Genomic DNA, 16,265 nt, shown 5'->3' with positions numbered 1-16,265 from the left:
TGAGGCACTTGGGTACAGGAATGCATTTTAATAAATGTTTTCCAGTTCTTCCTTAAACCGTTAAATTCCCTAGAAGATGAGACTGAATCGTCACTAGTATCTGTCCCATATTTCTAGGACTCAGGGAAATATCAGAATCATGAGTTTGCTGGTTTCAAAAGATCTTAGACTTTAGGTCCTTATAGTTTGGGACTGAAATCTCAAAATTCAACAAAAAAGGTATCAATACACAAAATGATTGATTAAATAACTTATATTTGTATGCTACACACTAGATACTGTTATAATCAGATAATAATACACACACACATCTATCAACCTAGCAAGACCTACTTTTGCACTAAGGCTCTGAAATTAATCATGCACGTGACCTCAGATGAGCGATCAGCCTCTCCAGGCCCCATTTCTGTAACCGCAGAGTGAGAAGACTGGGCTAGATGGATGGTTCCCAAAGTTAGAATCACCTGGGAGATCTAAAAGTCTTCATGTTCTGGTGGTACCCCTGACCAATTTAATCAGAACCTCTGGAGGTGGGCACTGAGCCTCCCAGGTTTGCAATTGCTCCAGGCGATTCCAAGGAGCAGCCTACAGTGAAGACTCTTGGACTTACGTGACCTCTAATTCTTCCTCCTCTAAAACCTAGGATTCTTGAGTTCAGAAAGGTGAGATGGCCCCTCCTGGATTAGAATTTCTGCTTGCCCCGCCAGTGCCACGCCCCCCACCCCACCCACCGGTCACAGGGTCGTGTACCCTTATCTACTTCCTCGAGTTAAACTGCCCAGGGACTGCAAACACACACACATTTTTATGCCCAAACTGCTCCCCAGCGGTGCTGGGCCGGGGAAGCTCTGGCCACTGACAACACCAGGTCGGAGGTCCAAGGCCCGCGGCTAGCTCCTGAGCGCATGCGCACCACAAGGCTCCGTGGTAGTTTCTGCTCCTGGGACTTTTGTCAAACCTCCCTTCCCCGACCCCGTTTTTCTAATCTAAAAGCATTTTCTACCAGTGCTAGGAGAGGAGTTCCTTGAACTTGTCCTTGACAAGCCAGATGGGTAACTTCACTGATCTGAACTGGTGAGGACGAGCGGCTCATACTTAACCTGTTCCCACAGCACTGTGTTTAGAGTAACAGACACCCCTTCCCTGCCCCCGCTGACTGATGGAAAGGGTTCTGAAAGGGCCTGGGGGTAGGCGAGCAGAGCCCAGGGTCCTGATTTACAGAGGGCTATCTGCGTGCCAGATGGTCTGTTTACATTGTCTCAATCCATCCTGTGATGTTGGAAGCACCCCTGATTTACGATGGAGAAAAACGGGCTGAGAGCAGCAACCCCAGTTGCTTAAGGACACCTCTAGTGGGTCTAGGGAAGAGCCTCGATTTCAGCTCAGGTGTAGGTGAGCTGAACTCCGCGTCGCTGAGCACACAGTGAACAGGGAACAGACTCCTCACTTACATTTTAATTCGGAAGAAGGACAGTCCCTGCAAATGCTCAGAGAGAGTAGAGGCAAGTGGGGGCCGGCTCAGGGAAAGGTTCAGACTGACTTAAATCAATGAGCAGGCCCTTCAGTGACTTCCCTCCTTTCCCCTTCACGTCTCATCTCATCACAACTCCAAGCTTCCAGAACTTCTCAAAATGCAGCACACATCCCCCCCTCCTTCCACCGACCCTTTTATAGTCAGACTACAATCCTTATTCCAAAAATAAATCAGCCTGATGAGAGGCCAGGAAAAGCAAAGCTTAGTAGTTTTATGCTTTCATTATTTAGTTATGGGGCATGAGCTGGACAGATTTATCATCACGTTTTTACAAATTCCCCTACAAATAAATAATTCTAGGATAGGCCCAAATTACTGCGCCCTCCTGACCCAATGTGTCTTTGTAATTACTTGGCATTCCAACTGTATCCTACTTAAATTAGGTAACAGTCACCAAGTTATTTTTAGGCCATCGCAGCGCGCGCGCGCGCACACGCACACGCACACACACACACACACACACACACACACACACACAGTGCTACACCTAGCTTGTGATTTGTACTACTTTGGAAGAGGAGCCAAAATTACACTTTCACTGCCACCATCATTCCTGTTCCTCCAACAGTAGTAATAATATAAAGCTACATTTACTGAGTGTTTACCATGTATGAGGAACTGTTCTAGACACTTTGCACACATTAATTCATTTAATTCTGAAACTAACGCTATGAGAGAGCTGCTGTTATATCCTATTTTTGTAAAGGGGGAAGTAGGGAAGTAAAGGAAGAAGCAATTGCCCAAGGGCACACAGCTAGTTAAGAAGGGAGGCAAGGTGAGGACTCAGACAGGCTGGGTCCCAAGTCCTGCCTGAATGTCTCCACCATTGGCTACAAGGCTAATGTCATCACGTGTGGATGATATACAGAAGCTCAGAACAGCAACACTAAATTTGTGACTTTAGATTCTGCCTTTATTTCACAGGTCTTTAAAAAAAAAAAAAGAAAACTTCCTAACAGACAAGAGGAAGTCTCCCCACTCCCAACACACACACACACACACACACACACACACACACACACACAAACAACAAAGCAGAATACTGAAAGGATATTTTTCCAGGATCTTGGATTTCTGAGCATGGCCATTCACTTTGTCGTCAAACTCGACATTGCCTACAAGTGTTAACTTCAGACTCTTTTTTGACTATGGGAAGATGTGCAGCCTGGGTTGTTCATTTCTCAAGAGTTATGATGGAAAGTTTGAGAGCATAAAAATCTAACTTCCTACATTATGGAAACTTTGCTACATATCAGCCTCCTAAACTGATGCTCTTTCCTCCTCCTCCCCCAGCCCCCTCCCCCCAATAAATGCCTCTGATACAGAGGCAGGTCTGTCAGAGGCTGCAGCAGCCAGTCTCTCTTTGTTTTGTGACAGCACAGAGCAGGTACAGGCACAAGCCCTGACATACCCACATGGAAGGGGGAGCTACAGTCCCCCAAAGAGGTGCCTGGAAACCTCCCCCTCTGAGAGAGGGACGCTTCTCCAGAGAGCTGATCGCGACTTAGTTATAGTGGAATTCCAAGCTTGAAAAGCTCTCAGAAATGGGCATGAAAATGTTGTCCATACTATAAATGATTTTCAGCCTTCTTCATTTGCAAACATTACGTTTAAACATGAAAATTATTTAAATACAGTAGAATGTGGTCTATACTATGACATATTGCAACAACCATAAAAAGGAAGAGGAAGGGAAGATGTTAATAGTCATCGAAGGTGATACGTATATGGGTACTCATTACACTCTTTTCTGCGTATTTGAAAAAATGCTACAATAAAATTTCAACGCATAGACTGTCTTTAAAGAGGAGGCAGGAGTAGAGTATGCTTTCCCACCTAGGTAAGTGATGAATTATTTCTCTGATCCAGCCTTGCTGAAAAGAAAGGGAGCCTTATAAACATCATAACAAAGATGGTAGCCCTCATCGTGGAAAGCCCAGAATTGCCTCGCCTCCTTATTCAGTTTGGTTAGAAATCACATTAAAAATCAACTTCAGGTAAAATGGATTGTAGTTCTTTCAAAGGCTTTGCAAAGCTCTAAATATTTACTCCTTTGGATCATTTTTGCCAGGTTGAGTAGAAGCACCGGCCTGATGCCATTTATTCTTCAGAAGATGAGAATAAAAGACAGATTCAGACATAGGTCACAACGGGGAGGGGACTGTAAATTAGAACAGTAACTTAATCCCAGGGGCTTCTGCGCCTCTGATCAGTTTCTTCCCAACCTGACACAGCATTACTAAAATGGGATCTGAGCAGCCGTTCTACTTGACAGGCAGCACCAAAAATGGAGAACGTGGCATTGAAACAGGGGCACATAAAACTTGGACAGGGAAGGTAGCAACCAGTGTTTACAAACATAAACCAGAGAATCAGATGGGTTAGCCATAAACTACCCAAGATTGTACTGAAATATCTGAAAATAAATTAAGGGAGCCTTAGAAGTCTCTACCTTTGATTCTAACCATCCCTACCACTGTATCTTGCCTGCAAAAATCACTCACTCCAAAATGGTGCCATTCCCACTCTTGCTAAAATAAAATCTTACATCACCAAGGGAGGGGAGTACTAAAATAGACCCTCAGCAGAGAGGCCAGACCAGAATGGTCTGCTTGACCCACTCAAGAACCTAGGAGAAGTTGCTGGCCATGCCTTCTGAAAGATGCCCACCCATCCTTCACCGCAATGGTGCTATGGTATTAACCTTTGGTTTCCCCAGAGGAAAGGGTAAGTAGGGGCATTCTAACATTGATCCCTTTCCCTTCTTTCCCAGCATGGTCCCAACTTTGGCTATTCCCCCAAAAGAGATCACGATACTAATGAGAGGAAACAATAAATGAATTAGATCGCAGACCCCTTGTTCCTGGACTACACGTCTTCAACCCAATTCCCAGATAACTGAAGAAAGACCCCCACCCCCACCCAAGCTACAAAGAATCCAACCTCCACCACCGGCGCGTCTTCCAGGTCGACTGCCACTGTGTCTCACCAACCCGAAAATGATCAGCCCGCACGGCGGCCACCCAGGGCGCCCAGTGGTGAGGTCAGCAGCAGGTCCGGCCCCGCCCCATGGAGGCAGTCTTACTGACACTGAGGAGTAAGCTCAGGCTGCCCAGACTCTCAGCTGCATCCACGGGAGAGGGGGGAAGGAACCCCACTTTGATCAGTAACACCTAGGAGATTCATTTCCCAGAAATTGACAAGCCACTCCCATATGCAACAATGCCCACTGCAAAGCAGAGGGTGGAGCCTACAAGTCCTCCCAATTGCCTTCGTGTTCAAGTCCAGGGTCGTCCTCCTTTGTATTGCTTGATGCCTGTCTGCAGGTCACACAGACACGAAAGGCCTGCTTCTGCTCAACACCATCTACTCTACGTGAGCAAAGAGACTACCCTTAAGACCACCGGTTGTCCCTCTCTTGGCTCCCCAAGACAGATGACTACAAAAGAGAAGTTTGTAGGTTGTATTTTCTCATCTCAAATAGATAAGACAAGCCAAGATCACAGTGACAGAACACTAGCTGGGTAACCCATCTGGGAAGGCAAACAAGGATATAAAACAATAAAATACAGAGGTACACAGAGGAAATCTGAGAGTCTGAAGTCAGATCCATAACCCATCAACAACAACAAAAAGTGACTGGGTGCTGCTGGAACCCTCCGGATGCCACTTCCGTCATGTTCTCCTTTCCCTCGGAGCCCACCAGCCCCAAGGAAAGCTGCATCTTTGTGTGGGCTGAGCCTGATGAGAGCAACTGGGAGGCAGTGAGGGTGGGCAGGCGGGATGATAGCAAAGAAATTCTGAACCATATTTCTAAGAACACTGCTTAATCCAAGGCAGAATGCATCGCTGGGAAGAAGAGAAGAAGGATGGCAGAGCTGGCCCGCCCTGACTAATGACTATCTTGCCCACCCCAATGGCTTGTTGCAATTTAAGTACTCAAGGCATTCAAAGGAACCCAGCCATGCCTTGGGTCAACACACTTCAGGAGACTGGCTAACGAGGTGGCCCCAACTGGGTGCCTTGGCTCAAAATACAAGAGAAAAGAAGAAAGAAGTTTACTATCTCTCACTACCACCACCACCACCCTACAGAAGACACCAAACAGGAAAAGTGATGTGCAGGGTGCCAACAGATGACATCCGAGGACAAGGAGGCGCACCAGGGATGGGCACAGGACGAGGGCTCCTCTGCTCATTTCAGCAGCAGTGTGCACAAGGAGCTCAGAGAACAGCGGGAAGTTCATTCCTCCCACCAGTGCTCAGCAACTCTGACATCCCAATTATTCTGCGCTCCGTGTCCTGGGGCAAGTGGCCCACCCCCCATCTCAGGAGGAGCCGTGATGCTACCGGTTGTCAGGTGAGGCCCGAAGGAATCATAGGTTGGGGAGTATTTCATAAAAGGGACTGTCCCTTGGAGCTTTGACAGAGGAACGGATGTTTGGGGTGAACTGATACTTTCTGAGGAGACTGAGAATAAGGATCTCTGCCCTTCTTGAAAGTCACTTTACAAGTCACAGATCATCCCAGCTATTCAGAGAGGTGAGAAAGAGGAAGAATTCCCACAGAAAGAAGTGGCACCTGTCAGTTTACTTGCTGTTCACCAGAGTTGCTGTTTCCTCCATGCCATCAGCCTTGGCTAAGTCTGAGAGACAAGAACTTTCCAACGAGTTACGGATGGGAAGAGAGCTACCAGACCAGGCATGATGGGAGAGGCCATCTGGTGTCATAAAGCCCCTTTTTAGAAAGATGAGAAAACGGTCTCTGAGAGGGGACGTGACAAACCCAACTAGACGGGAGCCCAGGTCTTCTGGCTTTCCGTCCACTGTAGGAGTCTCTCTCCCTACATTCAGATAATTAAGAAAAGGCACGGAAGGGAAGTCGAGAAGAAGAAAGTCAGTTCTAGTCTTGTGCAGCCCGGGGGAAAGAGAATGCTGGTACTTGTACGAGAAAACCCAGAGTGACCCCGGACGCATCAGGACTGTGCTGGGGGTGGGGGCGCGGGGGCATTACCTTTCAACACCAGAGGTTCTTTGCCTTCTCTCTTCAGGGACTCGAGGACTATGTGAAGTGGCTGGGAGGGCATCACTCGGCTCGGCTCATTGGTATTCTCATCATAAACTATAATTTCTTTGGAAAAGATCCTCTTGAAAGAGTCCTTGCCTTCCCTACAGGAAATCAAGTCTAGGACAGTGATCTTGCCCTGCTGTAGTCTCCGCCGGCTGATCTTGTCGGCACAGTTAACGTGGACAGCTCCTTGGATGTGGCTCTTGTTGTACTCCATGAAGGGCCGGCAGTCAATGATGACGGGGCCCTGGCTCGGCAGGTGACTCTTGCTGCATTTGGTCATCTTCTTTGCCAAGTCATTGGGGTAGATTATTTTGATGCTGGCTAGCTGTTTGGGGGTCCCTGACACGGGGCTGCCCACCCCACCTGATGGACTTAGAGAGCCTGCATTCTCACTGTTGTTGACCATCTGGTTGGCAGAGCAGGTGGTAGAGGTTCCAATGGCGGTGGTGGCGGTGCCAGCGGCAATGGCTTGGGTTTGGGCCTGATTGTCCTTGTCGTAGGTGGCCACAGTGCAGCAGCTGGCACTGCTGCATCCACAATTCAGGGAGCGGGCAGAGCCGCTGGATGAGGGCATATACGTCAGATTCGCAGCCTTTAGGGACACAACGGTGGTGGCGATGACAGAAGGATGGCTGTTACTGCCAGGGGCGGCAGAGCCAAGGTAGCTAGAGTCTAAACAAAGGTTGAGATCCTGAGGTCGTACGGGCCTAGACAGTGCCACCACTACCCTGTCGTCTAAAGGAGACGGAGGCATGAGGAGGCTGAAAACTGGCAATTCAAGAAGAACTCAAGACAGTCTGTAAAGAAGGGGAGGGGGAAAGAAAGAATCAAGTCACGTGACACAAAAGGCAGTCGAATCCAATCCCTAGGGAAGGCCTTTGCGCCCCTCTGAGCAAAGTCCTCCTGAGAGCCCTTTATCCTGCCACTCTCAGAGCTTGAACCTCATGGCTACAGAGTCAAAGAGGATGTCAACCTGAGGACCCCAACTGCTTGCTGAGTCTAAGGTGAGGTGCAAAGTCCATGCAAATGTGGATGAACAACCTTTCATGGACCTACATCAAAGTTCAGCCTTAGAGAAGGTAAACACACACAGATTTAGAAAAGCTGGAGGCAGAAGGGAAGGTTCATAAGAGGCATCTCTGCAGGGCCTCATCTCCTGGGCAGAAGTATACTGCAACCACTCGAGAAAGACCCGTGCGTCCACCTGTGCATACTTTCCGTTTAATCCCGTCACCCACTGCAAAGGCAAAGGAATGACCAAGAGCACTGGCATGGCTCACGGGAATATACAGTAGCTAAATATACATCAGGGGCAGTTGTCAACTTTCTGCACGTCAAAATGAAAGCATCCCCCTAAGTGACTCTCTTTAACTACAAGCTAGTCTTACTTTCCATTCTACTGAGTCCTTTAAAAAGCACAGCAGAGTCATATTTAAACCTCCCATGTTTCCTACTAGCCTCTTATACATTAATTTGCATTTCCTATTTCGTTACAAACCGGTCTCCTAAAATGAAGCCTCAAGCCAAGGAGTCAGGTCTGGAAATCGCAACCCTGGCAGATCCATCACCATTTGCTCTCTTGCCGCACCACCCCCTCCACTCCTGCCTTTAAGGAAAAGACCGTTTCAACTCTCCTCCCTCCTTCTTTTCCCCATGGGCACAGACTGTGCATCCTTCTCTCAATGGGAGGCAGCCGCTAAGCATAATATTTCAGTCTCACACAGATATGCCTCCCTTTCAAGAGGATGGATTCATTAAGAAGACTTTCCAATTAGCCCGTCCCTGTGGGAAGTAAAGAGTTGCCCATCGGGTCCACCTCCTGTCTCACGAGAGGGCGCCTGCAAAGGGACAGTTCCTTCCTCCCCGTAGACACAGGGGCACTCCACACTTGGGCCCTGCTGGCTCCTCTCCTATTAGACATACACACAGAAAAGAAACCAAACCCCTTGCAAGAGTCACTCATCTAAACGAACTTTAAGAGCTGCCTGGAAAAAAAGAATGTCATAGAATATCCATCTACACACACGACTGTCACCATTCTCTGACACACAGCCAAAGTGGCACAGGCAGAATCCACACACTGGCACACACATAGGGGCACACACCTCTCACATCCACAGATCCCCACCAACGTGGCTTTCTCTCACCCACCTTTGGATGGGCGAGAAGGATCCAACCCCTTCCCTCCCTCTCCTCTTTTCTTCCCTGCCGAGCTTCCTCCCTTGCTCTCCCTCCCTCCCTTGCGTAGTATTTTTTGAAGAGCAAGTACTATTCCAGAAGCTATAACTGTTTCCCAGCTGGACCAAGCGCTGAAAGTCTTTGCTATTGTGTTACCTGCTAGGGTATGTTCCAGGACCAACAGTCCATTTCCTTTGAGAGAGACGCAGAAGCCTGTTCTCGGAGACACAAGCTGGGACCCCCACATCCACACGGAGTGCGCGCGCGCGCTCGCGCACACACACACACACAGACACACACACACACATGGAGTGTATAAAGAGCTCTGCATCCCTGCAGCAGAGGTTCGGGCGTATATATTGCCCGTGAAACCGTCCAGATTGGCCCAGGAAACCTCCCAGAGAAATACTGAGCTATCCCCTCTCCCTCGCTAGTCGTCCTTCCACCTCTAGTCCGGGGCTGGAAAGAAAATTCAGTGGTTAGAGAATGCTCCTTCCCCACTCCTGGGGCACTTAAAATCTCCCTTCGCAACATAGCGTACTAACAAGCCCCGGACATTTAAAACTGCCGCAAAGCATCCCAACAAACCTCATTTTTTCTTCGCCCCAATCCAAGTAGACTGCAGAGAGAGTAAACGCACAGGGCAGCGGGAGCCAATAGCCAGAACCCTATAACCTCACCTGCTGTGGCTCCTCTGTGAGCATCGCAACACACACACACACACACACACACACACACACACACACACACACACACACACACACCCCACCGCCTTACACTCCCGGGCTCTCAGGAGTAGCCGCGGTGACTTCCACTTACTTCATAAATAAGTGTAACCCTCCACCATCTGGCGCTCCTCTTCAGCTATGGCTTCGCACATTCAGCCCTCACTCACTCGGCTTCATTGATCTCCAGCAGCAACATAGTTACTTTCTCTTTTGCTACACTGTAAATGTACGGTTCTGAGGGGGCGGGCCGGCGACCGACCGACGGCGCGTTGGGCCAATAGGAGCCCGAAGAAAGCTGACCGCTACTTCGCAGGAGCCCGCAACCAATAGGCGTCCGGAGGGGGCGGAGAAGGGGCGTGGCCTTGTCTTTTTAAGGAGGGCTTATCCGACGCCGCTTTGGGTCTTCAGTGTTATAACACGGGCGGTGATGTCATTGGCAACCAATCAAAAACTTAAAAGGGCCAACTGGGGCCCGCGCGGAGCAGCTGCTCTCTATTTACATGTAAACCGAACCAGCAGGATGCAGTTAACCCTTTCCGGAGCTGAATTGTCAATGGGCTGGACTCGCCGCTCCGGCTAAAACTGACTCTGCCCACTTGGCGGGATCCCCCTACACCCCTTCATCCGGAAACAGACCACGCAATTTATTTTCCCTTCTTATTCTGGACGGATAAGCAAACGTGTTGGAGTAACTTTCTAAAGGCAAGAGGCAACAAGAATAATCACTGCCCCCAGTGGGAAAAACAGGTTTTCCGAGTCGCTCGAGGTGACTTGATAACTCCCAACTGCACATTCACTGACGTCGCCGAACCGCCTGTTTCGGGACGGACGTGGGCGCGTTGCCGGGGGCATCGCTTCTTCTCGCGTCCGGGGCCCGGGGCCACGCAGTAGAGACCTGGGCTCCCGCTCCGCTGGCGAGTCGGCCGTCCGTCCACTGGCAGTGAGGCCCGGCCAGCCTCGCGGCGGCCCACGTCCTCTGGGCGGCCCCGCTCGGCCCTGCGCCGCCAGGAAGCGTCGGCCGCCCGCCCGCAGATGTCGCTGCCCCTCCGGCTGCCCTACTGCTACCCAGAGTGGCGGTGGCGTGGCGCCCTCTGGCTCGCCTACATCTGCGCCCCGGTCACGCCCCCGCTTCCCTCGCCTGCCTCCCGGGGCTCGACCCGGAGCACCAAGGCAGCACGGAGGAGGGCTGCTCGGAGGCGGTGCCCCTGGGCCCAGGCCAGAAGCTATAGGGAGTGCGCCTCGAGGGGCGGCACGGGCGCCACCCGGTAGGCCCGGCGTCCTCCGGGCTCGCCTTGCGCCCGCCACGCGCGGGGGGCCGGGTCCCCTGCTCGCCGGCGCCCCCTCTCCCACTCCGCGGGGAGGGGCCCAGCGCCGCGCCCGCCGCGTCCCGAAGAATCGCACGCCGCCGGCCCGCAGCCCCACTGCCCCGCGCGCCTCGGCTGTCGCCCGCCACCCGTAGGGCCCTTGTCGGCGGAGGACCGCCAGCCCCGGAGCTTCTGGAACAGCAGCGGCTGGCGGAAAGGAACCGGAGCTGAGTGTAAATAATCAGACTGAGTGTGACCAGCCTAGTGTCTTGGAGGAGGCTCCTCCCCTCTGGGTTCTCTGGACTTCGCCGCAGGAGTGGTCGCGGGGCGAGGCGCTCATCGGAGCAGAAGGAGGCTGGATCGGGGGTGGGCCGAGTTCTCCTGCGCATCGTCAGGGAAGTATCAGGGAAACTGCAGGAAAGTCTTGGGGTACGAACAGAAGTGGAGATGGGGAGACGAACTGCAGAGAGTTTGAAGAACCCTGAAGGAATAGGGCTTTTACACCCCACCCCTCCCGTTCTATCTCAGAGAGGCAAGGGCGAAAGAGTGCAATAATTCCAGTGAAGTAATACATATGAGCACGTAGAATGTTTGGCTATGATTCTCTCTTACCAGACTGAAGGTGTTAAGAGCCATACTTCGGGCTCCAAGCCTGATAAGCAAGCTAAGTGGCAGCGACGACATAGTCATGTAATCGCTTTAAGTGCAGACCTGAAATCTGAAGATGCCAAACCTTGGTCGGCCAGCCAGCTATGCTCAATGAGCTGAGAGATCCCTTTAGGTATACACACACACACACACACACACACACACACACACACACACACACATATATATATATATATTTTATATATATATATATATACACACACACATATATATACATACATACATACATACATACACAGCCCAGGTTTCACAACAGTGTTTCAAATAGAAATAAATGCATACAATCATCTTTAACAGCAAAGGAGTTTTGTAGCTCCACTCACACATCAACACACACACACACACTACCCCTTAATGATAACTAATTAGTGGTTAGGGCACATCATTTGGACCTTACACCTTTGGGGATCAGCACGTCCTGGCCAGGAAAGGTGGGTTCTGGTAACTTCCACAGAAATCAGAAAAAAAAAAAAACTTCCCAGAGGGTCAACCCTGGAGCTTTAATAGCTTGCCTTTTCCTAACCATAGATAATTATTGAGAAACATTCACTGACTCGAGGTTGGAGAGCTCTGGATATGTCTTGATTCTGACCCTCATCTGTTGTATCTGCTCATCCAAAGGCACTGACTTTATGTATTCATGCTGTAAAATAGTAATATCCCAGCTCAGGAGAAAAAGTAAAAAGTTCTGGTGCAAGAACTCAGGGTGGGGGAAGAAAGGATTCTCTGCTCATAAAAAGCATTCGGTAAAGGAAGCAGTGTCTTTGCTTCAGGAAATGGGGTGCCTGTATTTAAAGGTACTGAAGATCTATAAATTATGAACTCATTGCTAATGCCTCAGTATCTAAGCCCAAACAAAGTAAGAATTTATACAATTGCAGAATAGTTAACAGCCTTCTCTACAAGGCCCAAAAGAGGAAACTAACTACAAAAAGAATTGTAACTCATTTAATGAGATGATTATTTTATTATAGTTTCAAACTAGTGGATTATTATAATTAATTGACTAAAAATCTAAGCCATCCAGGCTGAAAAATTGGGAAAGATGGCAAAATCCCTCATCATTTATCAAGACTGAAACATGGAATAAACATGTTATTAACATATGCAAAGATGTAATTATTTTTTAAATTAAGCATATCTAAATGTATAGTTTAAATTCAAATTATAGTGGTAAAAGAAACAGGTTACAGATGGATTATTTTTTAATCACTACTCTTCTAGGCTTCTTTTGTACAAAAAGGGGTGATTTTGTTCCATTTTTCTGAGTCACAAATGTGGAAATACTATCTGAAGTACTACCCTTAGATTAAAATTAGCACTATCAGCCAGCCAATGATCATGAAACTGATCTGGATACAAATAACCAGCAAAGCCTTAATGTTCAGTTTCAGTCCCAAAGAAACAGTGATGCCTCTTTACTGTACTTGAGAGTCCTAACGTAATTGTACCGAGCCATTTCTTTGTTCCTACAAACAAACAGCACAAGAAAAATACTGATTGTTCCTTTCAGTGCAAAGCACTGTGTGTTAAAGCAAAAAGGTGAAGATATCTTAAGCCAACATGAGAGACATAATATAATTAAGCCTGAACAAACATATTAAATGACTGTGTGTGCACCCAAATGGTTAAATGTGTGAGGTAATGGCAGAGGGTAGGGACTAGGTAAGAGCCAGATTTTGGGAATAATACTCAGGGTCAAAGTGGATTCCTGGGGGTACTGGAAGTAAGGCAGAGAAAGGCTTAGAGAACATTTAGAAATAAAAAATTGCAGGATAAAGTGATATTAAAGCAGCAAGAAGTGGGGAGTGAACTGAGGGATAGAAAAGTGAGGGATCGAGCAGTCGAGGTCACTGAAGCCGGACTGTTGAGACATCCTGTGACACCTCCAGACCTTGAGAGGCTGATGAAAAGGATCCTCTGAAAGATGGGGCCCCTGCAGTGCTTGTGGGTTGATGGAAACAGACAGGACCATCCACGTGTCTCACTGTCATGAGTCTGAATGCAGGAGGCCTGCAGGTCTTTTCCTTTCAATTCATGGGTAGGGGGCACTTGTGACTCAGGAAAAGGCTCTGAGGCATTTAAGGTTCTGTGCGTGTGTGTTGCGGTGTGGTAGCCCCTTACCTGTGATGACTGAATACTTGACATGTGGCAGATCTGAATTGGAATGTGCTGGAAGTTTAAAACACACGCTGGGTTTTGAAAACTTTATATAAAAATGTAAGCTATCTTAGATACTTTTGTATCGATTGCCTATTGAATTATTTATACTTTCGGTATGTTGGATGAAATAAAATATGTGAATGAAATTAATTTTACCTATTTCTTTTTATTTATTCTTAGACTATGTTAGAAAATTTTCCGTAACTTAGGCAGTTTACATATTTCCACTGGACAGTGCTCTTCGAGAGCCTATAATTACTCGTTTGATTTGAGGTCACTTTGGTGCCAAAGGCACAAAAACCACAGAATGTTAGACCCAGAGGGGACTTCAGAGTTTATCTAGGCCAGTGGTTTTCAAACTGTGTTAGGATGAGCCAGAGGAGGGGAATGCAATGCAAGTAGGGGTGATTGAAGAGGGAGCAGCAGTGGCTGATGGAGCCCTGAGCCCCACCCCCGGTGCCACACACACTTGAGGTGTGTATAGTTTATTCCTGAAACTCCGAAGTAAGATTTCATTTGAAGAAAACATCCTGGTTGTTTTATTTGTTCTATTTTTTTTTAAACCTGGTCCATCCTTTTACCTGAAACCAATCTGAGGCCCAGAGAATGGAGAGGGCATGGTCAATACCATGCTTGAGCTCAAGACTTGACCTCAGCCCTCATTTCAAAATCCAGCCTGGCAGTAGCGGAGATGACTGACCAGTTGGCATGGGGGAATTAAGCAGCTCTCTGTCTCAGCTGCAGTGAGAGATCCCCTTTCCAGGCAGTTAGTTTTTCCTTCCCCTCCACTCAACTCCCCCCAACCCCCCACCCCCATTTACGGCCTCACAAACGCTTTTGTCAAAAGAGAATTGTGGCTAGGCCCAAGTGTGTGGCTCCTTACACCAACTTCTTTCCTTATGGAAACAACAAACAAAAGTGCGCTCTCTGGCCCTAGGTCTCCAGCAATGCTCTGCTTTGCAGTGGATGGTCTATTATTGTTATTACGTGTTGCTACATCAAAGCCTTGACACTTTCCCCTTTGCCAAGCTGAGCAATCATTTTCTCATTAGGAAACGCCTGCAGACCCACACTCACTCAGCCCCAGGAGGCTGCATCAGACTGTGTTGTGTATGTTGCGGGGTGCAAAGATAAGTAAACGTGCACCCCAAGCATTCCTGTGCCCCCTTAGGACTCGTTTCAGGTCTAGCAGGAAATAACTAATCTAACCTTCTCAGCATCTCCTAGTAGGTTAAGACCCACTGCTTCTGGATATTACAAGTTCCCTTTAGATGACCAAGTGTGCCGTAATGTGCCTTCTTTCCTTTACAATTAAACATTGACTGAATTGATTCTAAAGATTCAGCACTTGGGGGGAAAAAGTGACCACAGATAGCATTTGTCAGTGTTTTGCTTGGTGCCAAGCGCTGTGGAAAGCCACGCAGTGTATTAACTCATTTCAGTCTTCCCATCCGCTTTGATGCCATAAGTAGGTACTTTATTTTTTGGTCTTAATTCAAAGATGAGGAAACAGAAATGCAGACGGATTAAGTAATCTGCCCCAAGTCACACAGCTGGAAAGCAGCAGAGACAACATTGGAACCCAGACAATCCGGCACCAGAGCATCTGCTTTTAAACATTATGTGTTATTTAATTCACGGTCTTTGTGATTTTATAAACTTCTATCATATCCCCCTCAGCCTCCAGGCTTCCAGGATGTTTCTAATTGCCTCTTCAGAAGAATTTGCTGTTTTTTCCTCTACTTTCTCCCGAACGTCTGTTATGTCCTCCTGTGGTTTCTCTCATGACCGCATCCTCCTTGTTTGGGACCGAATCAAACTTCCACTTTGTTGTATTGTTTTGTTTTGTTTTTTTTTAATTTTTTTCAAAGTTTCCTTTGAGTATTTTCTTAAGTTGAAATGCAGTCAGATACAATGTGTCAATTTCTGGTATTCAGCATAATGCCCCATTCATATATATACATACATATATTCATTTTCATATTCTTTTTCATTAAAGGTTATTTCAAGATATTGAATATAGTTCCCTGTGTTATACAGAAGAAATTTGTTTTTTATCTATTTTTATATATTAGTTAATATTTGCAAATCTTGAACTCCCAAATTTATCCCTTCTCACCCTCTTTTGCCCAGGAACCATAAGGTTGCTGACTACGTCTGTGAGCCTGTTTCTGTTTTATAGATGAGTTCGTTAGTGTCTTCTTTTCTCTTTTTTTAGGTTCCACATATGAGTGATATCATATGGTATTTTTCTTTCTCTTTCTGGCTTACTTCACTTAGAATGATGATCTCCAGGTCCATCAGTATTTCCTCAAAAAACTAAAAACAGACTTACCAAATGATCCAGCAATCCCACTCCTGGACATGTATCTGGAGGGAACTCTGAATCTAAAAGATATATGCACCCCCATGTTCATAGCAGCACTACATACAATATCCAAGACATGTAAGCAACTAAATGTCCATCGACAGAGGACTGGATAAAGAAGTTGTGGTATATTTATAAAATGGAATATTACTCAGCCATAAAAAGAATACACTTCCCCTTTGTTTCCAGAATCCTCCCAAATAGTGCTCTAAACTTTGTCAGTGTTTGGATTTTGCTGCAGGCTCAACTGGC

The 16,265-nt window shown here is 47.6% G+C and overlaps 1 protein-coding gene across 1 annotated transcript in view; it reads right to left on the bottom strand.

Annotated features, from left to right (window-relative positions):
- Positions 1-9,800, bottom strand: part of DUSP10 (dual specificity phosphatase 10) — a 36,955-nt gene extending 27,155 nt beyond the window's left edge. The window contains exons 1-2 of the mRNA XM_006198860.3: positions 9,601-9,800; positions 6,547-7,400 (exon numbers count right to left, since the gene is read on the bottom strand). Of these exons, the coding sequence (XP_006198922.1) occupies positions 6,547-7,357 (811 nt within the window). The 5' untranslated portion in view covers positions 7,358-7,400; positions 9,601-9,800. The remainder of the gene's footprint in view (positions 1-6,546; positions 7,401-9,600) is intronic.
- Positions 9,801-16,265: the final 6,465 nt, after the last annotated feature.

The sequence above is a fragment of the Vicugna pacos genome, chromosome 23, assembly GCF_048564905.1.
Source record: "Vicugna pacos chromosome 23, VicPac4, whole genome shotgun sequence".
NCBI lineage: Eukaryota > Metazoa > Chordata > Mammalia > Artiodactyla > Camelidae > Vicugna > Vicugna pacos.
Note: the sequence above shows the minus strand (reverse complement) of the source record. Positions and strands in the feature narration are given on the sequence as shown.